The sequence below is a fragment of the Anas platyrhynchos genome, chromosome 1, assembly GCF_047663525.1.
Source record: "Anas platyrhynchos isolate ZD024472 breed Pekin duck chromosome 1, IASCAAS_PekinDuck_T2T, whole genome shotgun sequence".
Taxonomy (NCBI): domain Eukaryota; kingdom Metazoa; phylum Chordata; class Aves; order Anseriformes; family Anatidae; genus Anas; species Anas platyrhynchos.
The window spans coordinates 26,637,698-26,661,367 of record NC_092587.1 but is presented as its reverse complement, the minus strand read 5'-3'; the positions used below and the strand labels follow the sequence as shown (position 1 = coordinate 26,661,367).

The 23,670-nt window shown below is 41.6% G+C and overlaps 1 protein-coding gene across 1 annotated transcript; it reads left to right on the top strand.

Annotated features, from left to right (window-relative positions):
• The first annotated feature begins 8,541 nt into the window (after positions 1-8,541).
• On the top strand, positions 8,542-17,725 carry CAV2 (caveolin 2). The gene is made up of 3 exons (XM_027457631.3): positions 8,542-8,780; positions 8,881-9,068; positions 16,616-17,725. The coding sequence occupies exons 1-3, from the start codon at positions 8,634-8,636 to the stop codon at positions 16,764-16,766; spliced, it is 486 nt and encodes a 161-aa protein (XP_027313432.1). The 5' UTR covers positions 8,542-8,633; the 3' UTR covers positions 16,767-17,725.
• The last annotated feature ends 5,945 nt before the right edge of the window (positions 17,726-23,670 follow it).

Genomic DNA, 23,670 nt, shown 5'->3' with positions numbered 1-23,670 from the left:
TTTTAAAGCTATAATGCATGAGAGAGCCCATAGTAATAGCACACAGAACAGAGAAATGCATTGTTTGCAATGTAGTATGGCTACAAAACCAAACAGTTTTGAGCTGTTTTCACAAATACATCGTGTCAAAGAGAAAGGAGGTGACAAACTATCTCTATATGACCTTACTCTCTGTGTGCCTGCCAGGAATTTTACATGCAGTTATAGCTGTCTGACTATCAGAAAGACCGAGGGAGAAAATGGAAAGGGTCCAGAAAACAGCAAAAATGACCAGAGAGCTGGAGAGGCAGATACATAGTGAGCGATTAAAATAGAACTGGATGCTAAAGACTTTGGCACTGTGACAAGTGATAGAGTGATGTACAGTTTGAAAGGCATAAAAACAAAAAGCATGGGACTTTTATGGAAAAAGAGGAAGGGCAAAGAGCAATTGTAACTAAATAAAATTTAAAAAAGTATTGTGGACATCCAAAATAGACTGAGAAGTCTCACAAGCATCGAACACGATTTATAAAGATTAATGGAGGACTAACAATGATTTCTTCCTCCAAACCAGTTGGCAGCAGGTCTCCTAAAATGTTCTTATTCCTGTTCTTACTTGCTCTTCTCCACAGTGCTATTAGGACTACATAGCTGGCATTCTATTCAAGGACCATCCAGCTCTGGTCAAAACAGTTTTGGAGAAGAAGCTGAACAGACTGATCTAGTCACTGTTCCCTGCTATGACTCCTACCACTGCTGCCACAAGCACAAACACCGAAGGAAATTTTAAGATGCAAGCATCACATACATACAATTTTTTCCAGGATTTGTTGAATCCACTGGGTACTGCTGACTCATTTAGGCAAGAGTTTCCTTATTCCATCTGGATTTAATAGAGAGCTATTTGAAAGACAGAAAAAGCACGTAGAATTGGAAGGAAGCAGCCTGGAGGGGAAAAAGAAGCAGACAACTGAAGAGCAATCAAAGTTTGCTAGACTTTGACTGTTTATCATGTACATCCTGTCTGGGAAGTAACTTTGCATTCTATCTGCTCCTATCTCCTTCCTCTGGATAAGCTGGACAGAGCAGAACACTATAATAGGCATATACATGTATTCATCCATATAATGTATATACATTGGCATATATATCAAATTTACAAGTGTGGTGGTTGCACACATGTATGAATTCAACAGGGGCAATCCAAATGATAGCAGAGAATTCTTACAAGAGAAGACACATAACCCAAGTGCACCTTCAAGAATGGGAACCCCTACTCTTATTTAACTCAAAGTAAATAGCAGAAATACTAATTGCTCACATGGTTAACAACTGTTATCCAAATGGATAATAAATGGATTGCCTTTCGTTTTCTCCCAGTCTTTCATTTCAGTGCAGCTTTCAAAGCACAAATTTCCAAATTGCATGACCTTTAAAAAAAGAGCTCTGCAAATTCTCCTTTCCACAAAGCAGCATCCATTTTGACAAAGGAATTTTTTAACCTTGAAAATTACTTGATGACTAATTTACCTAAAGTCAAGATTCAAAAAGCCACACACAACAGGTTGTAAAACACTCTTTGTATAAATAAAAGTCAGTCCCTTAGGAACCCCAAGTGTAAGAGTGGCTAATGCCTTGGTAAGGAAAAACTCACCACTGTACATAGCTAACCTATATTTATTTCTGAATTAATATTTATTGAGAATTAGCCATTCAAAAGCTATATAATATATAGGAATGGAAGATATTTTTTTATATATTTTAGAAAAAAATAGTTTTGTTGTTTCTCCAGGGCTGGATTAATTTATTGCTGAGAATGTCCTAAATTCCTTGGAGACTTTCTGGCTCATCAACATATTGCAAACAGACCAAAAATGCGTTCTTAGGATAAGTAGTTTATCAGATCGTAAGTATTTTTGTAAAGGCACAAGAACTGCAGAAGAGAATGACCTAATTCAAGCATACCGTGCTCAGTATTTCCCTTCCATATCCAAAGTATGTAAAGAGCAGAAACCTGTGAAAAGATCAAAGAGGTTTCATAATGGGGAGTTGTGAAATAGTAAGTTGCAGAAATCATCTGGAAAACTTAGTGGCAGTAAAAGGCTGAAGTGTGGTTTAGAAATGCAAATCAAACCATGCTAGTCTAAATCAAGTGATTGTCACATTTAAAGTCAGATTCCAGCTGGACAGCTTTCATAAACTGCTCTGAGATGTATTTGATCCAGCTGCTGAACGGATAAGAATCTGCATCTTCACAAAAATTATCACACTTTTTTTTTTTTTTTTAATTCCAAAGCACCTACACTTGCGGCAGCTAAAGAGAAGCTGAAGAGTTTGATTTTCATTTTTTAAAAGTTCTCCACCCAGTCCTGCCTGCCACTTGGCAACTCCCAGTAATCATCTGGACATTAGTGCCCTGTGAAGCAACACTCCACTGACAAAAGTATAAAACAACTATTAAGAGAGCCCTACTAAACCAGAGCATTTAGCAATCTCCAGCAGACAAGGTGCAGCACAAGCTAAAAATCAGGGCTCCCCATCACAGAGAGCTAAGCCATGAATACTTGCAACGGATGGCGGCCAAGCACAGCTACTGCTCTTATAATGATTTTCCGACAGAACCTGTGGTTTGACTGTTGGGTGCTCACACAGACCTCCTTGTCTGGTCCTTCCTGCAGATCACACCACCAGCAGGGCTGTTTGCGTATCTCCTCCACCATAACCCTTTCCCTTTTTTCCCTTAGCGGGCCCACAGTGCCAGCTCTGAAGGTTTGATCAGCGTTCGGGTTCTGGTTTCACGCTACATGAAACGTTAATGCCTTTCTTTGCTCTGCTTATATGAATAAACAGCCATAAACACTTGGGTTTCCACATTTTAACAAGCCACCACCGGTCAGCTGAACAGCAGAAGCTGTTTGAAGACCGTGCTGTAAGGCTGAACGAGATGTTTTTCTTCCCCAGCTGGGGCAGGTTTGGAGCACCAACAGGCACCAGGAGCTGCCAGCCAGAGCTGAGCAGCTTTCCATACCCTACATTCCTGCCCCAACCTTTTACAACATGCAGCTGGCCCACTTAGCAGGAACCTGTCTTTAATACTTTCTTAGCAGCCAACACAGTTCCTTATAATCTTCAACATACTCAAGCACACATTAAAAAAATAAATGCATTATAACAGTCCCTGTACTGCTATAAACCTTAAAGTACATATCACGCATGTAGTCAGCCCCCAAAGCCCAACTTGGGACTTCTCTCATTAGATCACCATTTCTTTCACTGTTCAAACCTGGGTCCCACTGAGGCGTAATGAGTTTTACCCTGTAGCATATGCTAACATGTTAATTAGAGCTCTGCTGAGACCTATAAAGTACAGTGACAAGCAAATACTAGAAAGAAGGGGAAGGAAGGAAGGAAGGAAGGAAGGAAGGAAGGAAGGAAGGAAGGAAGGAAGGAAGGAAGGAAGGAAGGAAGGAAGGAAGGAAGGAAGGAAGGAAGGAAGGAAGGAAGGAAGGAAGGAAGGAAGGAAAAGAAAGAAAGAAAGAAAGAAAGAAAGAAAGAAAGAAAGAAAGAAAGAAAGAAAGAAAGAAAGAAAGAAAGAAAGAAAGAAAGAAAGAAAGAAAGAAAGAAAGAAAGAAAGAAAGAAAGAAAGAAAGAAAGAAAGAGAGAAAGAAAGAAAGAAGGAAAGAAAGATGAAACAGATCAGTACAAATTATGGAAACACAATGAAAGCATTTCCAGAGTTCTACTGATTGGAGAACAGGAACAAGAATCAAGCAAAAATTGCTTCAGCCCAGCCCCTCTGCTATTCCCCATACTCTCCATCTGCTCACAAGGAACTGATTTCCCACTGTTGGATTTAAGTAGCAAACTCTCTCAGCCCCACACTAGAGATGATTTGAGCACTTACTGGTAAACTATCAAAGCAGTCACTCGGGAGACCTCATGGGAGTACTTTCTTTCTTTCTTTCTCATATTAGAAATCAGAGGCTATGCTGAAAGCTATTATAAACATCTCTATTACCCCTAGCCTAGCTTGGCTGAAAGAGATCCAGAAAATCCTAAAACCATTTTTGCGGCCAGTTTTTGACCTGAATACATTTATCACATCCTGACTACTCTGTAAGCAGCTTTCACCCTGACAGACTTCACAGAAGCTTTTGGCTTAAATTCAGCAGAGTTGGATATAATTTGGCAAAATAAATGTAAATATTTAGCTGTGGCTTCCATTTATTTACGTTGATTGATCACTGAAAACAGTGAAATTTACACTCCACGGGACAGAAAGCTACAAGAAAAGCAACTGAGAGTAAGAGATTATCTATACAGAGACAGGACCTACTTATGCTTTTCCATGCAACTAGTCAAGAGTCAGTGGCTCAGTGGTGACAAATTGCCATATGTATGCTGGTAAAAGACTTTTGGCAAAAGTTTCCCATCAGCTTTTCCTATTACCTTCAAACAAGTAATTTTTTTATATACAAATAGGGCTAAATCAAGACAAGGTGATGGAGTTTTCAGCTTAAACCTCTCCATATATATCATCTGAATATTGGATCTACCCACTCTGAAATAAACAAACCAAAAATATAGATTGTAGTCCATATCTTTGATCTCCAAGATCCTTTGTGTTTTGCTCCATTTTTACTCACCTTGCATATCCCTTAATGCCACACAAGTTCCTCAGCTCAACACACCTGCTTCCTTCATATGGGTTTATGCATACGTTTATCGAAAAGAAAATTGGGGAAAAGGGTTGTAACCTCCCTATTCATACTGCCTGATCACTTCTTGAAATCTCATCTTTGCAGCTCCCTCTCTCTTGTGCCCTCCCTGTGTGGTCAGGGGAGAGCTGCAGCCACTCTTTCACACCTCACCTGTACTGCTCCCAAATTCTCAGAGCCCATATGACATTTTGTGTCCCACCAGTCCATCTGTGAAGCAGCAGTGACTAAAATTCCCCAGACATGCCATAAAGAGGTGAGGACAAAATAAAAGACTCTTCTCATGGCTACTCTGAAATCCTTCAGATTTTCACTACAGAACTGGAAAAGACAATAATTTACTTGAGAAACACATCTGTTAGAAGTCCAATGAGATAACAAGAGAAATTAATACAATTCCTTGCCCTTTATCTCTGAAATGCAACGTGCTATTAATATGACAAACATGACATGATCATTTTAGATCAGGTTAGAAACATTTTTAAAAGGGAAAACAAAGGGGGAAAAGGCAAAAAATAGCCTGAGAACTGAACTCAGACAAGCCAAACAGAATAGATGAGACCCAACTGGACATGATTCAGGGTCGCGTTGCAACGACTGGAGAGCTTTCTCAAATGCAAAGTATAATTGTTCAAGCTTTTGCCAAAAGCCATATAAATGACATCCTTGCCATGTTCAGGAAAGATAGTCTCTATTTGTATATAAAACACTACAATAATCAAAGTAATGCTTGAAGTTTAAACAGGAACATCCTTATAAAACAAAGGTTGAACTGACTTGACATTTTGCAATAAAATTACACATTGGTTAGAGGCTAAGTGTAACCAACTTAACCTATTCGTTGCCACTGATAAATATGATTATTTTTTTTCTGAGAACTTTATCTTCCAAAAATGTGCATGTGAGCTGTGATGTTTCCCCTTACACTGCATTTCATGCCTTACAGGAATGAAACATGAACGTTTGTGATTCTTCTTCTCAACACTTCTACAAATCAGTTTTTAAAACTCCCTTTTAAAGGATGTGTATAAGAACACAGTAACAGAAGTACAGATCCTAAAAAATCCTTGCTTGTTTCCCAGAACGCATCTTTATACCTGCACCTGTTTTTGATTATAAGTTCCTTGAGAGAATAATTGTTATCCAGAAGTTATGCAGTCTATACTGCAATAAATGACCATTCATAGAAGAATGCAAAGCAGTTGTAACACAGAATAATTTCTCTTTCTTGTTAAAAAGCAGAGCAACAAAATGTACAATGTTTAAAGAATGCAGGTACATTTTATCTCCTCAATATCTGATGGTATCTTCAAGTACCTTGAAGAACTACACCTGGTGCATGTGTGCTTTCCAAAGCATGGAAAGCACACACACGTACATTTTACATCACATAATTATCTGGTTGTTATCTACACAGAGATTGGGGAATACATATAAACATCTGTCCAAATGATGTTGCAGAGCATTAAGACTGGAGAAGACAGCCAGGGACCGATTTCCACCCTGTTTGCAGACATTGCCCTGTACCCTTATTTTCGTCCTTCAAACTGTACTGTCCAGCCATGCTGGCAGAGAGCTGAGCCAGGCAGCCCTGGGGAGAGCAAGCAGACTAGGGGGGAGACTTGGAAAAACCACCCTTACTGAACATTGCATATGCCTCTCTGTTTTCTGTGCATTTGCCAGAGAAGCCAGGGATCAGAACTTGACACTGCTTGGGCTTTGCAGTCAACCTCATTTGATCATTCATATACAAATCATTTCCAAAACAACTGCCAGTTATTGAAAACAGCATATTGTAAAGGGTTCTCAATAAACAACATCCCAAGTCGTCTACAGTCTTGAACTTTTTATTGCTTTTAAACAGGCTTTTCATGAAAAATATTATTCTTTCAGGATCAATTGCATCACTTTGTTTCAAATCCTCCAGTCCTCAGAGATTATAAAGGAAAATTATTCATTTTCCATAGAGCTGCCTTGACAGACATGGTTTATCAGCTATTAAAATAACAGCTTTCAAAACCAGATGGACATTAACAAAAAAGTACTTGTCTTGTTTTTATAAATGGGGCTGATACTCCAAGACTACTCTCCAGTGAGGGGCTGTGACTTGGGCAATCTTGCAAGGAGAGCTACCCCCTTGCTTTTAGCAAACCTGGATCTCAGCACAGGGAGCTACAGGCTCGATGTTCCAGCTGGCTGGCGGAGTGAGATGCAGGAGGAGTGGCTGGGAAGTGGGTAGGTCTGTTCAGGAGCAGCACTGCACCCCAATCCATGTCCAGTCCAGTGAGAGGGAAGGTAAAAAGTAGTTGACATAAACCAGAACGGTCTGACATCAGTAGCTACAGGGCTAGTTTGGCATCCTCCACTGGTAGCCCCTAGCTTGGTACCAGCAACAAACCCAAATTTGTGTGTCCGACCCAAGCAGCCACCAGAAGCCCACTGAATGCCTTCAAGCTGCCCTCACTGCTGGAACAGCAGCTCCACATACCTAGAGGTTAAAAAAAAAATTGCTGGACAGAAGCATCCTAAGGAGTGGGATTGAACCTCAACCTGGACAACTGGCCTTTTTGTTCCACCCACTCAAAAAAAAATAAATAAATAAATACAAAATTAAAAAAGATGAATTGGGTGTGAGGGTAGAAATGTAGCTCAGAAGTATGTCCCAAGTCATCACACTGTTTCTTTGCTTGCATTTGAACCTATTGTAAACGGTTATTTGCGAGCCTTTACGGTTAGTGAGCCACAGTTACTCTGCTGGATCTAAACAATTTACGTGACACCAGTAGCACTAAACTCATTAGCGGGGAAGAAAAAAGCATCAACACGAGCTACGCAGAGATGCAAAGCTTTTCTGCAGAAGTTATCCGGTCAAGAACAATGCAGTATGGTGCAGAGCATTGTATTAGGTGATTTCCTAGCCAAAACTTGGACAGTTATTTTTATATCACTTTCCTGTGAGCTTCACTAAGCTTAAGGTTGTTCTTAATTTAACACGTTGGTGAAATGCAAAGAAAATTACTAGTGATTAGTAGTGCCAGCTTCTTTCCAATTTAACGAGCCTGGATCACTGATTAGCAATGTCACTTTTCTTTCTGTGAGAGATCATGGAAATTAGGAGACATATCTTCTCAGAAAGAGCAGTCAGGCATTGGAGCGGGTTGCCGAGGGAGGTGGTGGCATCACCGTCCCTGTGGGTGTTCAAGGTTGGACGTGGTGCATACGGATGTGGTTTGTTGGTTGACATTAGTGGTAGGGGGATGGTTGGACCAGATGATCTTGGAGGTCTTTTCCCACTTTAATGATTATTCTATGATTCTATGGCTGTTGGATGCAGCAGAAATGTACAACTGACGGTGCATCAGGTCTCAACGTAGATGAACGCTATCAGATGCTGCTAGCTGTCATTAGAGCCACTTACTTTTATATCGAGCACTCTCAGGCTTAAACCACGTTCTCAAATAAAACAGAGGAAATAAATTGCACGGGCTGCAGCCAAAACCCAGGGAGGACACGGTGACAGCCTGTACTGATGGACGGACAATTTTATTGCAGCAACCGCCCGGCGGTTTGGGCAGGACCGGCTGGGCGGGGGAGCCGCGGAGGGCAGCGGCCTCACACCTCCCCTCCTGCTGCCTTCCCCCGGGGGCTGGCAGGAGGGCGGCAGGTCCCCAAACCCGGCCGGGGCCGGCCGAGACCCCCGTGAGGGCAGCGCGGGGCCTGCGCCCGAGGCGAAGCCCCGGCCCCCAGCAGCCGCCCGGTGCCGCCCGCCCCGCGGCAGGGGCGGCCTCAGCCCGGGGCCTCCTCCCCGGCCCGGGGCCCCGGAGCGGGGCTCGGCAGGGCGGAGCCCGGCGCTCCCGCTCCGCCCCAGCCCGCCGGAGCCGCGGCGGCCGGGGCCGGACAGGGTAGGGCCGGGCCGGGCCGGGCAGCAGCGCCATGGGGCTGGAGACGGAGAAGGCGGACACCCGCATCTTCATGGACGACGACAACTTCCCGCCGGGCGGCCCCGCGCTGTCCGAGGCGGAGAAGTACGCGGAGGACGAGCAGGACCGGGACCCCCACGGGCTCAACGCCCACCTGCAGGTGGGTCGGGGCGGGCTGGGGCTGGGGCTGGGGCTGGGGCGGGGGCAGGGGCAGGGAGCGGAGCGGGGGCAGCGGCTGACGGCGCCGCTTCTTCTTCCAGCTGGGCTTCGAGGACGTGATCGCCGAGCCCGAGCTGACCCACTCCTTCGACAAGGTGTGGATCTGCAGCCACGCGCTCTTCGAGCTCAGCAAGTACGTGCTCTACAAGCTCCTCAGCCTGCTGCTCGCCGTGCCGCTGGCCCTGGTGGCCGGGATCGTGTTCGCGGCGCTCAGCTGCCTGCACGTCTGGTGAGTGCGCCCCGCGCCGCCCCGGCGAACGGCGGACAGGTCAACCCGCGCCGCCCGCTGCGTGTTACAGGGGGGGGAAGTGAAGATGCTGCTTTTGCGGTGATTCCGCCCCACACCTTGCTGTGTAAGCTCCTTGGGGCTGAGAGCCTGTCCCAGCGTTTCTATAGCGCCTCGGCTGGCTCTGTTAATAGTAATGGCCGCTTGTTTCTGTAAACCGGAGTATAAGTTGTTAAAACGTGTTGAGGATGAGAGGCAACAGGCACAAACTGAAGCACAGGAAGTTCTGGTTCAATATGAGGGGCATTTTACTGTGAGGATGACAGAGCACTGGGACAGGTTGCCCAGAGAGTTTATGGGGTCTCCTTCTCTGGAGATACTCAAAACCCACCTGGATGCCATCCTGTGCAACATGCTCTAGGTGATCCTGCTTGGCAGGGGGGTTGGACTACGTGATCTTCAGAGGTCCCTTCCAACCATTCTGTGATTCTGTGTTTTAAGTGAAAGACCTGGGCAGACGTATTACCTACACCTGACACCTTCTCAGTAAGGTTACCTCTTCCCTTTTTTTAACTCACAGCCTGAAGGAAGCTTTTGAGGGCCCAGCTTGTGCTTTCTTTGCTACTGTCACAAAGTCTGCTGTCACTGCCTTATATCTGGTACATGGCCAGCTCTAGGTGCAGTGCCCCAAATCACTTGCACCTAAGCAAAGAACCCTTTCAGAGCTCAGGCAAGCTGGTTCTGACTATGGCCCAGGTTCACAGGCGAATACAGTTGCTCTCCAAGCCAGTAAAGCTGATGTACGTGAAACAGAAAATACTGGCAAAATACCAGGGAAGAGTATCTTGAACCCAGAAAGGCAGTTGATTGTGGAGAAGGAAGAAAGGCAGGAGAAAGAATAACATTGAGAAGAGAATTGAAAATCCATCAGGCTGCAGAGGAAGGGATGAATGTGGATTATCAATGACACTCCTAGACTAGGATTTTCCATATACATAGGTTTTGGCCAAAGTCTCATTTGACTTGGGTAGTACTGGAATCATGTTTTCCTTTGGTAAGGAAAACAAAATACAATCCAGAAATTGGAGAACAGACTCAAAATGCTAGAAATACATTGGATGTATGAACCTCTGATTGCAGTCTTTTGGTTGCAGATTTCAGTTTTCCAAAGTGGAATGGACATTTGGGTTGATGATGTCATTATAAGCCACTTCAAAAACTGATTAACTCAAATTTTGGAGCATGGAGAGTTTGTATAATATCCAAAGGAGTTGTGATCTAATTTAAAGCCACCCACCCACTACTTCTCTGGCCCTCAAATCATCATATAGTGTGCCCAGACTTTTTGATCTGCCTTTGGTCACTGTGCTGTACTGTACCATAACTGCAAAAGGGTACGGTAGGCAAACAGATTTAAATAGTGGAGTATCTATGGAATAATTCACAGATACACAATTTATTAAGACTAATAAGTTTTTGTGCTTCCAAATGATCTTATATCTATATTTCCCAGTCTGGATACATAGACGTGAGTTTCACTGAACCAGGACTCAGAGGTCTATTTCTATTTATGCAAGTAGTCCCTAGTGACTCTCAGGAGCTATGGATTCCCAGAGCATCTGAAATAGAACTGACTGAATGTGGCACTCAATTTTGAAAAGTTTCCCTTGACTTCCTGTGAACACAAGCGTTTCCCGACTAAATAATTTTATGTCCCCAGATTCATTGTCAATATGGAGGTGATCTTTTATTTTGATCTTCCTTGCAACTGAATGAGTATGAAAAAAATTGCATAGCTCAGAAAAGTTATCTGCACCCCTTTGGATCCCACCCAATGCTACAATCCAAAGCCAACACAGTCTAGTCTTCCCACAGACACAACCTGGGTTTGTTCCAACACAAAGGTTGAACACACTGAGCCTATGTTAACTTTTTCTGCAGCTCCCAGCATTCCAGCTATCTTGGGATTAAGGATTTCAAAGTCTCTACATTTGGGAGGGTAGTTCAAGAGCAACAGATATCAGAGGTAATAAAGGGTCAGGCCGTAAGGACCCTAAATACATGGTATTGGCTTCTATGTAATCCCAATGGGCCTGGAAAAATAGTAGCTCCTTGTTTTATGGGTGAGGGGAAGGGCATTTTATTGCAACTCTGTCTTCAGCTGTTGAAACGTCATGGGAAAGCTCTGAGCACACCCTCCCACATGGCTGCCTGCAGGAGGGCTTATCGGAGTCTCTGTGCCTCCCTCAGTGCATCCAAACCATTGAGATGATGACGTTGATCAGCTGCAGGGAAACCTTTCCCCAAGGATAGATGTGAAACTGCTTCAACAACAAAAGTCTACAAAAGTCTGGCAGTGTTCCTCATGCATCAAGGACGCTTCATGAGTTGCACCCCTCATATCTGAGAGTAAATGCTGTCTTTCATAAGCAAAAAGAGCTCTAAAAAAGAAAGCAAGCACATGAGACATCACAGAAAGCAAAAAGAAAACCGAGTAAGAAATACATAATAATACACCATAATTTTCATTGTGACCTATAAAAAATGAGTATACTATGGTTCTGTTCTCAAACTGGCTTCTTGGGCTGGATTCCAGATATACGTTGCCTGGTAAAAGATAGCAATGAGTCAAAACTGCAATAGCTAGCAGGTTGGTAACCTACACAGAAGCTAGTTCAAGGAAGGCTACTTCTCTCTATTGCTTCTCTTTTACTCTTGGCTGTCATTCTTGGCACAGACTACACATTCAGGAGTCGTCAGACCAACTTTTAACATCTTTCTGTGAATATCTGAGCAAACTTTTAAACATGGCCTTGGACAGAAGCTGTTAAGGTTACTGATTTTTGAATATAAGCAGGATACTGCTGGTTTTCCAGGCAGCCCATGCAAAATCATGACCTTTATGATAGATCAGGTACTAATTCTCGTTCCAAGCCACGCATTTGCAACCTCTTGAAAATTAGCGCTTGAACCTCACTTACACTTTTTTGTAGTCTTATCTGAAAAGTGTTCTCATATGTTATTTGTTTATACTGAGAATCAGTGCATCATTTGAGAATCCATAACCTGAGTCTTGGGTCTGAGATGAACTCTTAAACGTAAGGACTCAGCCAGCTTTGTACTCTTGTCATCTGCTAGAGTCATAGTTAGTCTGAGATCCTCTTAGCTTGAGCTTCTATGCGCATGCATCATCTCTTACCTCGTTCTCCACAGCTTCTATTTGTATCACTTTTACTATCATAGTCAACCCTGAAATCTCTACATGCCTGTCTGAAATCGAAAGAAGTTACAGTTCAGCTGTGCATGAAGGTGGCCTTATGGTCTGGTGTTGTCCTGCTGTATACCCATGTGTTCTGAAAAGGAAGTAGGCAGATGTTGTTTTGCTTCCTTTTTAGTTTTATCGTTTCCAGTCTACCTAGGTCCTGCGATGTACAATGCAGTCATAAGTAACCCAAAGGTTACTAGGACTCTACAAGAAGCTCTGAAACTGCTAGTCAATATTTAGGAGTCTGTTCGCAATACTTGCTTATATTGTAGTGTCATGCAAGGCTTTTAATTCAAAATCATGATGTAGTGCACACACAAACCTGGAGCTGGGTAATTTAACCACTGGATGATACAGTATTTGAAAAATAGCATTAAGACATGTCTGGGATTCCATTTTGAAAGACATTGCAGGAGAAGATGTTTCCCCTGTACTCGGCTCTGGTGAGGCCGCACCTCGAGTACTGTGTTCAGTTTTGGGCCCCTCGCTACAAGAAGGACATCGAGGTGCTTGAGCGGGTCCAAAGAAGGGCGACGAAGCTGGTGAGGGGCCTGGAGAGCAAGTCCTATGAGGAGCGGCTGAAGGAGCTGGGCTTGTTCAGCCTAGAGAAGAGGAGGCTCAGGGGTGACCTTATTGCTCTGTATAAGTACATTAAAGGAGGCTGTAGCGAGGTGGGGGTTGGTCTGTTCTCCCATGTGCCTGGTGACAGGACGAGGGGGAATGGGCTAAAGTTACGCCAGGGGAGTTTTAGGTTGGATGTTAGGAAGAATTTCTTTACTGAAAGGGTTGTTAGGCACTGGAACGGGCTGCCCAGGGAGGTGGTGGAGTCACCATCCCTGGAAGTCTTCAAAAGATGTTTAGATGTAGAGCTTAGGGATATGGTTTAGTGGGGACTGTTAGTGTTAGGTCAGAGGTTGGACTCGATGATCTTGAGGTCTCTTCCAACCTAGAAATTCTGTGATTCTGTGATTCTGTGAAGATGTGATTCTTCACTTTAAAGCAAGAATTTGAATTAATAGGGAATTACTACTCCAAACACATTGCCCAGCTCTATAAAAAGTTGAACTGCCTCCTGAGAAATCAAAAATATCTTTATAAATGAGAATTAAGTTGTTCTTTGCCATTTTGAAGAGGTGCTTGGTTCTTGACAATGTTTCATTAGGAAGTAGCAGGAAAAAAAAGTAAAATGAGCAAAAGTGAGAAAGGATGATGTGTATAATATCGTAGATGTCATTCCTTGAACAGAAAGAAAAGAAAAAAAAAAGAATAGGGTGGAACAAGGAGGATAATCTGCTCATTTAAGGTCAACAGCTTCCAAAAGAGGTGACTCCTACTTAGTGAGAAGATGGGTATTTTATAATATATATACATAGAACAATTTAATGATAGGTCATACAGGTAGCTGAAATACCTGTATCAAAAAATCCTTCAGCTTAGATATCAAATTCAGCAGAAGTTTATTTTTCTTTCCAGTGCTTTACCGTGTGTTTATACTGGTAGTACCAAAATTGTAGTAACTGTCAATATCCTTAGGGAATACCAACTTTACTTCCACTGGTAGACATTACTCGAGCAAGTAGTTACTGTCTCTGAGTAGAAGTGCACACAGGAGTAAATCTACAACATTGTGAGTAAAGGCTGTATATGTTCATGTTTATATGATAGGTGACAACAAAGAAAAAACCTCAAATGGCACTTGGTTATTTGTTTTTAATTTGTGCTTGGTCACTCCATGGAACAACATATATACTTACATGTATATACATAGACACATATATAGACATGCATGCATATTATTAAAGTTAGAAAATACTAAGCAGACTGACTTTTATTTAAAAATTGAAAGCTATTTACATTAATTAGTTTTGTTTGCTAGCATGTTTCACATATCCTCCTATGGAGATAGCCTATGCTGTTTTCAGCATGCATTTACCATAAAATTGGATAATAAGTATAAAAAGATTACAGAACATTATCAAAACATTGCTATTTATCGTGTTTAACATTATTGAAAGATGTTGATTTCTGGTGCTATGTAGATGATCTCTGTAGTAGTTGCAGGTAGCATGATTTCTGCTTTTCCAGCCTTTCGTAATGAACTCCTCATGCATCACTGCGTCCTTCTGTGAAACTTGCATAATGTGGTATTTGGTTGTAATTTGGTTTGTAGTTTGTGTGATCCAGTTTATGGAGGATCCAATAGAAATGTAAACTTTTCTGCTTCCCTGCAAATCAGTTAGATTTAAAAAAAAAGATGCAGGCCAAATTGAATTTAGATGGTAGCTGAGAAGCAGCAGCCTTTACAAACTAAACTGAAACGGGAAAGGGGTGAAGTCAACAAAAGCTGAGTAGTCATTTCTGGTGTTTTCCCCATGTTGCTTGGAGAAATACCATTTTTTTTTCCCTTTGCATTACTGATGTTTATCAACTGTGTGCTAACAAGTGAAGCCCTGATTTTAAATTCTATAAATTATCTATCCTATATACACTGATACTATATGTGATTATAAAGCAGATAGTTTACAGGGTTCAGTATAAAACTATAGGCACAGTATTCCAGTAACTCTCACAGTTCTATATAATGTGTATATTACTAGCTGTTTCAGCAGAGACAAAGAAAGAGATGGTTTTAGAAAAACTATTCTTGTTATAATCCATCTGGGTTAGTTTAGAGCGCAGCACAGGCATACTAGTATATGGCTTGCACTGTATGTTAAAAGCTGAGAATCCAGTTAGATAAACATTGAAAATATATTTTTTAATTCTGACACTTTAGGTAAAAACTTTAACTTTCTTAAAATGTACCCCCTTTTTTTGTTTTGTTTTGTTTTGTTTTGTTTTGTTTTTCCTACACTGTTATTCTGAGCAGCACTCACTGGAAATACACAATACGTATTTTTCAGACCTGTGATAAACTTAACTACTTTGTCTAATACTTCCTTCATCCTATCCAAAGTCAATGACAGTTCTGCACCAGAATTATGTGGAAGCAAGACTGGCCTCTTAAATTTTGAACGCAACAGTGAACTAGAAGAGTTTATTGTCTTTATCAAAGAAATCTGTATCTTCTACCTAACACAGGAAATACATGTTAGCTGTAGCACACAGATTTTTGAAAACCTTGTTCTAGTACCACTTCAGTATTACATAAATTATTTATACTTTGGATTTGTCTGTACCCATTGGGCTTAGTGAAATGACTAAGGGTTTTGGCCAGAAAGTGATTAGAAAAGGAGAATAACTTACACTAGTGTGATTACATACCTTGCATCTGCTGGCCCTGGTGAACCAGCCGTATGTGCTCTGGTGTTAGTCTGCTTAGCCCGAGGCACTGCTCATGGCATTGCTTTGGAGTTGGGGCATATGGAGAGCATACAAGCATAATTACTACTGCTCAGCAGACTGGAAGCACACAATGTTCAAGTATGCACCCTGAGTGGAAAAAAAAGGAAAGAAAAAAAAAAGAAAGAGAGAGAGATCTTTTCCCTGGTCAAGACTTTTGACCACTTTCTACCGTAGTTTCTCACCCATAAGTGAAAAGCTTCAAGATGTCTACAAGATGCCATGTATAGGAAGTTTGGCACGTCTCCTACAATGGCAATTAAATGTAGCTGAATGTCACTTTACTGATTCTGTTTATTGGAGCAGCTTGCAACAGTGATGGTGGAATGATGGTAGAATGAATGGCAAGGTGTGTGTGTGAGAGGGAGACAGAGAAAAGAGATGCCAGAAGAAACATCAGACAAGGGACAAAAGAATGCCCCAAACAGATCATAAAGAACACTGTTTGCAGTCAGTCAAACTGGGGAGTGTGTGGTTTCTGTCAGGCCCCCAGGACTCCCACTCTTGTTCCTTAAAGGACAGCTCTGTCCTTCAACCACAGTGGGATGGCTGCGAGGTTGCAGCCCATCACATACACCATCCCCTCCAGCAGCAGGAAGAGACAGCAAAAGTTCACCCCTTTGAAAGGTATGTCCAAAAATTAGCTCAGTGTTGGCATTTAAGAAGCAGAGACATGATGAGGACTAGCAAGCTGTTGCACACAAATGAGCCCAGCCAGTATAAGCACCATGTCGTGGTGCTTATACGTGGGTAGGTGTGAGGCTGTGGGAGAGCAAAATCTATGTAGAATGAGTGCAAGAGTCTAAGATAACACTGCTTAGGTATTTAGAGTCATCAAATCACCTTACTTTTCCGTAAGATCTCACACTTGGGTTTTGTTATCTCGATTTCCCAATGCTGTATTGGCAATAATCTTACAAATCTTTGATGTGCTCTTTTACAGGGTTGTGGTGCCATTTGTGAGAACCTGTCTCATGGTCTTGCCTTCCGTGCAAACCATATGGAAGAGCCTGACGGATGTTTTCATTGAACCTTTCTTTCATAGCGTGGGCCGATGCTTTGCCATGGTTAATATACGCCTGGATCAAGAGTAAACGTCGGGGATGCAACAGTGCTGTAATTGTAGATGGTGTTATACCTCTTCGCTAATGTAACATGCAAGCACTTACCATTCATTCCAAACTGTTAAGATGACAATGGCTGGTTTAAGTGGGAACATGCTATTATTCTAAAACTCATTTATTTTCAGGGAATCGATTTAAGACTAAGTAGGCAGTTTTCATATCTTGCTATTTTAACAACAGAATAAATGTGGAATAAGTTGGCAACACTTTATTTTAATGGTACGTTGATTGCTAGATTACAGGAGAATTCTCTTGGAGGTTTAATTGCCATCACAGTGATAATGATTGGCGCTATTACTATAAATTTTTAAATTGGTAGGCTGGGATACTTCAGGTGAAAATGGTCCCAAGGGTTTCACGCTGACTTTACTACGATTCCAACAGGGATAACTTTTGGCCCTCACTACATAGAATGATATTCTCAGTCCTTTATTATCCACAGCTAAAATGAATGTGACTAATTGCATAAGTATTCAGAAAAATTAACTGTTGTGTAATTATCCTATATCAGGGAAAAAGATCCCTGTAAGTTTATCCCTTAAAATAAGGTGTTACCTAATGATTTGGAACATCAACTAATATGTATATTTTATTTAATGAGAAGTTAACTTTGCTGTATATTTTGTACCTTTGTAAATGGCACTTGATCAGCTTTCTTTTAACTATTATTTTTATGGTATTTGAACTCTAACAAACTTATTAGGCAGCCAGAGTAAGACACTGCAAAAATGACTTTAGATAACTAAAATTTTGATTTATAAATTATGCAGATTTTTAAGTGTTGCTGTGCAATTCTAGTATATCCATTATATATAGTTGTGTGTAAAAGAAAAGATAACAAGTTTTTTCATACAAAACTATGCAAAAGAGTTGGAAATATCTGTTTATGAGAAATGTTTTTTATTAAAAATGGGCTGTAGTAAACACAACCCTGCCTATTTCTGTGTATTATCTGTATGAACATTGTGATATTTTAAATTATAGACACTATGCTGGCACTTTAACTAGGTGGCAAGCTGTTAAATATGTCAAGTAAGTGTAATAGGTATCCTTATCTAATTCTCCTTATCTATTGACATGACTTCCCATGTTGCTTATTTACTAATTAAAGCCTAACCCATAAAAAAAGCCTTTCTTCGGTCTGCACCTAATAGGGCTTGTAAACAAGAGTAATAGAACGGATATGGAGATACATTAAAATTAAATTAGCCTGGGGTTTATGCTGCTGTTTTCCATCAATTGCAAAATGTTTTTATGATTTAAAATTTTATTTTCTAAAATAGCATCAGAGATTTCTTGTCAAAAAAGACAAATAATAAAATAATAAAATAATAAAATAATAAAATGTCACCTTCTTCCAATTTTCAGCTTCATTTTTTTTCAGGTTTTTCAACTTTTTAAAAAGCTCTTAGAATGCTGCACAGCTTAGAATACTATGCAGTTCTTCCAAAATGTGACATAGGGAAAAGAAGTGGATGAGCATCGACACAGTTCCACTACTGTCAACTGTATTTAACTTATTTATAGTAGAAAAAGATGTATCTCTTTGTATCAAATCAAGTCCAGACAGAATGTTTCTCTGATGCAGGTCTCTTGATGCAGAATTTTGGCTATATTCAAAAAAAGCTTAATTCTTTTTAAGGGCACATGCTTTATTTACAAGTGAACTGTAGAATTGTCCTTTTCTTGCTCATTGGCCTACAGAAGCTAACTAATGATGCATATTCTTTGTACATTAAGAACTTCTTTGTACATTAAAAACATTGTTTCCATGTGTCACAAAGAGGGATGCATATGGCTTTCAAAAACTGGATCTTAATGACTGGTGCCCGCTGAAACTTCTCGGGAGTTCCATCTTCTGCAAGAAGTTAGCTTTCTTTTCAGATGTGCTCTTCAAAAGATCTTTCTTTTGTTAAAAACAGAAATACATCTTTTGAAAATGAAAATTAATCAGGTCAGGCTTGAATTCTTTTGATTTTTTTTTCTTCTACAAAGTCCAAAGACATTTACAAATACATTTTTCACAAAAATATCCCCATGATGAATTCATTAAAAAATAAAAATAAAAACCAGTCAGCGCTGGTTCCTGTGTCTAAAAGGAGTCCTTTAAAAGCTTGAGATCTGAGAGAACTCAGGTGTGCATCCAACCCTGAGACTAGGGCCATTCCCTAGAGAAAAATGTAGTAATTTAGGTCATGTACTACTGGGTATATGCATTTTTCAATAGCTTACTGAAGTCAGCTGCCTCTAGCTACCACAGAGAATAAAGTAGAATGATTTCTTGGTCCTTGTGTTTTGGGCCTTTCTGTGTGTCATTAATTGGTTCTTTCTACCATTTCTCTAGCTGTTACTGCTAGGTGTTAATCTGCCCCAGGCAGCTCTGGATTCCAGCATTGCCTGGATTCCATGGATTTGTCACTTCTGACACTTCACACAGCTCTTCCACAGCTGATATTGCCCATGGCTTACAGCATTGGTGGACAGCAGGGAGGGAATGGGCGCTGGCTCTCAGTTATGTTCTCAAGTGCAGGGATCAGTTTCTTAAGTTCTTTTCTAACTCTTTTGAAATGTGAACGAATGATACCAACTGGTATCTTAACAGCAATGTACAAATAAGAATTTAGGCAAAAAGGAGAGTCCAGAAACTTCGTCTCATTTTCTATTACAAGCTTAGGAAATTTGCACCTGATTCAAGCCATCTACTTTGGACTTTGAGTCCTCTTCCTCTCTATGAAATGGGGAAAATGTTGCTCTTAGCAAAAGTAAACTTTCCATCATTATGCTAGAGTTATCAGGGTAAGTAAATAAAAAAGTATGGGATGTTCCAGTTCCAACCTGCCTTTTGTTACTGCAGACCTTAGATTCATAATCATGAACTGGAGATTCAGTTCTGTCATGCAAAATGTTTCGGTATTGTGTTTTTCATGGAAGTAACATCTAACACACAGACATAACCCCAAATTTGGGCCTTTTTCCTTTTAATTCACAACAAAATTTAGCCCACATTCTCATGACAACTATAAAATCCTTCTAATCTGACTGTAAGACTTCTATATTTATGTCCTATATTTCTCCACCCTATTTGTTCACCACATAAATTGGCACAAATTCTTAATAGGAACTTTGACATGTTAGTAAACAAGGAGCCCTTTCCCACCTACCCAGTACAGTCACTCAGGCACAGACTGAAATATTCAGAGCATCCCTGCAGCTCTGGGACCTCAGACCACACACTCACATTTACTGGAAGCCAAAGAATGGCAAGCCCATTATTTTTACAGGGTGTGATCTTTTCCCCCACCTGCAGAGATAAAACTACCGCCGTTAAGCTGTACTAACTCTCTTTTAAAAATACATGGAAAAAACATGTGTGTTATTATTTTTTTTAAGAAAAAGAAAATGCAAACGGAACACGATCAAACACATTAGTACACTGTGTTCGTGGAGCTCAAGACCTCCAGTGAGCACATTGAACCAGCAGTTCCACATTAAAAACTGAGGTGCTTTCTTCGTGCAGGGATTTACAAGTGAGGGGTGAATTAATAAGGTTAATTTTAGCCTGGTGACACCAATCTTCCACAGTTTATTTCAACAAAATGGAAATGTCTTCTGTAGAGGCAATTCAGAGGAGCTAAGAAAGGTTCCTGCTCAGAACCATCCTCCAGAGAAGATTTTCTACTGATTAATGCAAGACGTTTGGCTTGGCTTGGGTCCTTTCCTCTGCCACAAAATAAACAAACAAACAAACAAACAAATAATAATGATAATAATAAAAATTATTTCCTCCAGAAAGTTTGCAGGCCCATGGAAGCAACTAAAGCTTCATCTAAGTAGCAGGGCAGGCTCTTCTCTGCACATCTGTCTCCTGACTTGAGGCTGAGGTGTTTCACCTGCTGTAAGCATTCAGTTTTGTCTCATCTGGGTTCCCCCTCCCACTGTAAGTAGGGATAGAAGGGCTCCTTCAGAAGGCATTTTAACAGATCCTACTTTAGACACTTAGATGGAATAAAATGTAGAGATTCATGCTTCTGATCCAAGCTTTTGAGGAAAAGTTGTCTATTTTTCCATCTGCCTTGGTTCAATTTCAGCTCCTTTATCTCCTTATGTACCTACCTCACCTTTATTTTTATGTTACACTGTCACAGTTCACACTGCTACAACTAGAGGCTGGCATTGCCCATGAAACTTTTACATGGCTAAGCTCAGTGACAAAAAATCAAGTAAGCCAAGGGAGTGAGTGTTTGAGTGCCAAGAGTGAGATGCTAGAACAGTCAACGATATGCTTGGACTGGCAGAATGGCACAGAGTGGTGTTGACCCCAACCAGTATTCATGGTCCAGCTTGGTATTTGTCGAGGAATTTGATACTGAAAAGGGTTGAGAAAAGAGCAGCTCTGATTGCTCAAAGTCTAGAAAACTTACATTCAGCTGACAGAATTAAAGCTTTCAATCCATGTGCCTCACCAGCCGAGACAGTTACAAGCTGTCTCAATCGAGACCTACAGGGACCAGCTCCAATAAAGAATGTACACACCTACAGCAGGATTGAGATGCGAGTCAGGCATTTAAATCCAAAACTGTAATCCCTGCCCAGATGCCACCCAGCCAGGAACATGTCTAAACCCAGAAGGCACCTCCCTTTCGTGTAACCTTCCCTCAGTACCTAGAGTTTTATTTTGGTCATGCCTAGAACTGCCCTTGTTTGAGCAACTTGGTAGCTCACTCTCATCTAAGAGAAGTACCCCAAAACAAGGGAAGAGAATGGCTTGGTACCCTGAAAATACACTGACGGCACACCAGCAGAAGGGGACACTTCCCAAAAAATATTTTCCCAAGAGTCCAAATGCATTAGCACACCTCAGATAGGCAAAGATTGATCTCAGGTCTCTCACATGTTGGATCACACTTCTAGCCCTCAGGCTGCTGTGCAACATGCTGTGGCAGCAGTGCCTCGGTGTAAAAGGAAATCACCCACAGCTGGAGGCTACGAGAAGAAAGGAATGGGAAGGCAGGCAGCTCACAGTCTCTCCCGGGGAAACTACTTCTTTGACACAAGGAATAAATGGGCCAAATAACAAGAAAGTGTGGTCCTATATACTGGACCTATACACTGGTGACAAGGGCACCCACCTCAGTGGGAGTATTCCGATTCAGCGAGTTCTGATTTGAAGGACAGAAAGCCTCCAGAGAGTGGGGACAGAAGTGCCACCTTGGATCCTGTAGGACTACAGGTCTGTAAATCAGAGAAACAGCAAAACACCGGGCTGCGCTTTAAACCCATCCCAATGCTTATCATCACGCAGCAGGGTAAGCAGAGCATTCACAGCTGATAAAAGCTCACTACCAACACTCCTGGCAGCTCAGGCTTTCATCCAGCAAAACGTCCAAAAATGCACATAAAAGGATGCACTGAAGCAGCTCAACAGAAGACACTAAAACACAGAGATCTTCCTCTCCCAAGCCTCAGGTCTTTAAGCGCTCTGTGTGAGGAAGGCTGCTTGTTGGCAGCCTGTTATCTGACAGCCTAGCTGCTGCTGAAGCTGTACATAAAGAATAGGGCTGATTCTGATCTTGCTGACATTGCAATATATCAGGAGTATTGCTAATACCATAACTGGAATAATTACACAACTTTAAAAAGCAGGGAGGGGGAGGGAGCGGAGTGAGAGGCAGCATTTGATACCAGACAAAGACATTCAGTGAGCAGTCATGCACATTCAGTTCAGCTTTGTGACTCATTTTCTGACACGATTTTTTAGAGGAATTTTCTCCAATCTATTTTTTGCACTGTATTTATTTTTATTTTTTTTTCACTGGTTTCCTACCATCACCAAGGCTTTTCTTCTCTCAGTGCTCACACCTTGCACGCTCTCTGTTCCATGTTTACAGTCAGTTCTCAGGGTGATCCTGAGGTCTGAAAGTTCAATTAAAGCAAAACTTCTGAGCATTTTTTTTTTTATTTAGGAATGAAATGCCGAGGCTTGATGTGATGGAAAAAGAAGAAAGGCAGTGAGGTGGCCACCTGAACAGCATACAATCCTGGTCAATGGTTGACCGGGGTTGTTGAAGTGCAGCAAAGCTCAATGAGAAGACAAGTTGGGTGGCATCTGCAAGGCCAGCTTGGGTGCCCACAATCACTGGCAATTTTAGGCCACCCCTGAATGATCCACTCATAGTAACTAAGAGGGGATATCTTCTGCTCTTTCAGAAACCCCTTGCAAGCCTTTTGCGTGTCCTTTCCAGATGAGCTATACTGTTCCTCCGTGTGTAAGCACAGCTCCTCGCAGAGCTCCGGCACTCACTGCTGCCAAGTCACTGGGCGTGAAGTTTATGTGCATTTCTCATGCCCCAGTGCTAGAGGAAATGGGCCCGGGCTTTACCCTGACCCATCTCCACAGATGTCACTTCCTCACTCTTACAGCTTGTTCGTACCCATGCAGTTTTCTCTGCAGGATGTCTTCCTGGTGGTCAAGCTCAAGCGAGCACTTCCTGGGTTCATCAGCTGTGATAGCCCATTTCAGCTTGTAAGCAGCCTCTCTGGGATTCATCCCATGAGGTCTGTATGTTCCACCAGCTTCCCATGTTCTTCCAGCTCTGGTGGTGTTGCATGATTCAGAAATTTCTTTTAAAGGGCATTGAAGTTCTGCAGAAACCATTCCAGGAGCAATTCAGTGCTTCAAGTTAACAAACATATCTCCTATTCTTAGTCATCCCTGAAATATGCAATCATAATAAACGATGGGTCAAAATCTTACGATGTATGCGCAGGACACTGACTGGGCATGAAACTTTCCTAGAAATGAAAATCAGAACAGTTTTTTGTTTGTTTGGTTTTGAAAAAGTCTAGAGACTACGTCTTTCGATCCGTACATTTG

Excerpts from the sequence above, each read along its gene's own strand:
- CAV2 (XM_027457631.3), top strand. The coding sequence starts at position 8,634 with ATGGGGCTGGAGACGGAGAAGGCGGACACCCGCATCTTCATGGACGAC. Across the intron at positions 8,781-8,880 it reads GGCTCAACGCCCACCTGCAG|CTGGGCTTCGAGGACGTGAT; the intron begins GTGGGTCGGGGC and ends TTCTTCTTCCAG. Across the intron at positions 9,069-16,615 it reads CTCAGCTGCCTGCACGTCTG|GGTTGTGGTGCCATTTGTGA; the intron begins GTGAGTGCGCCC and ends GCTCTTTTACAG.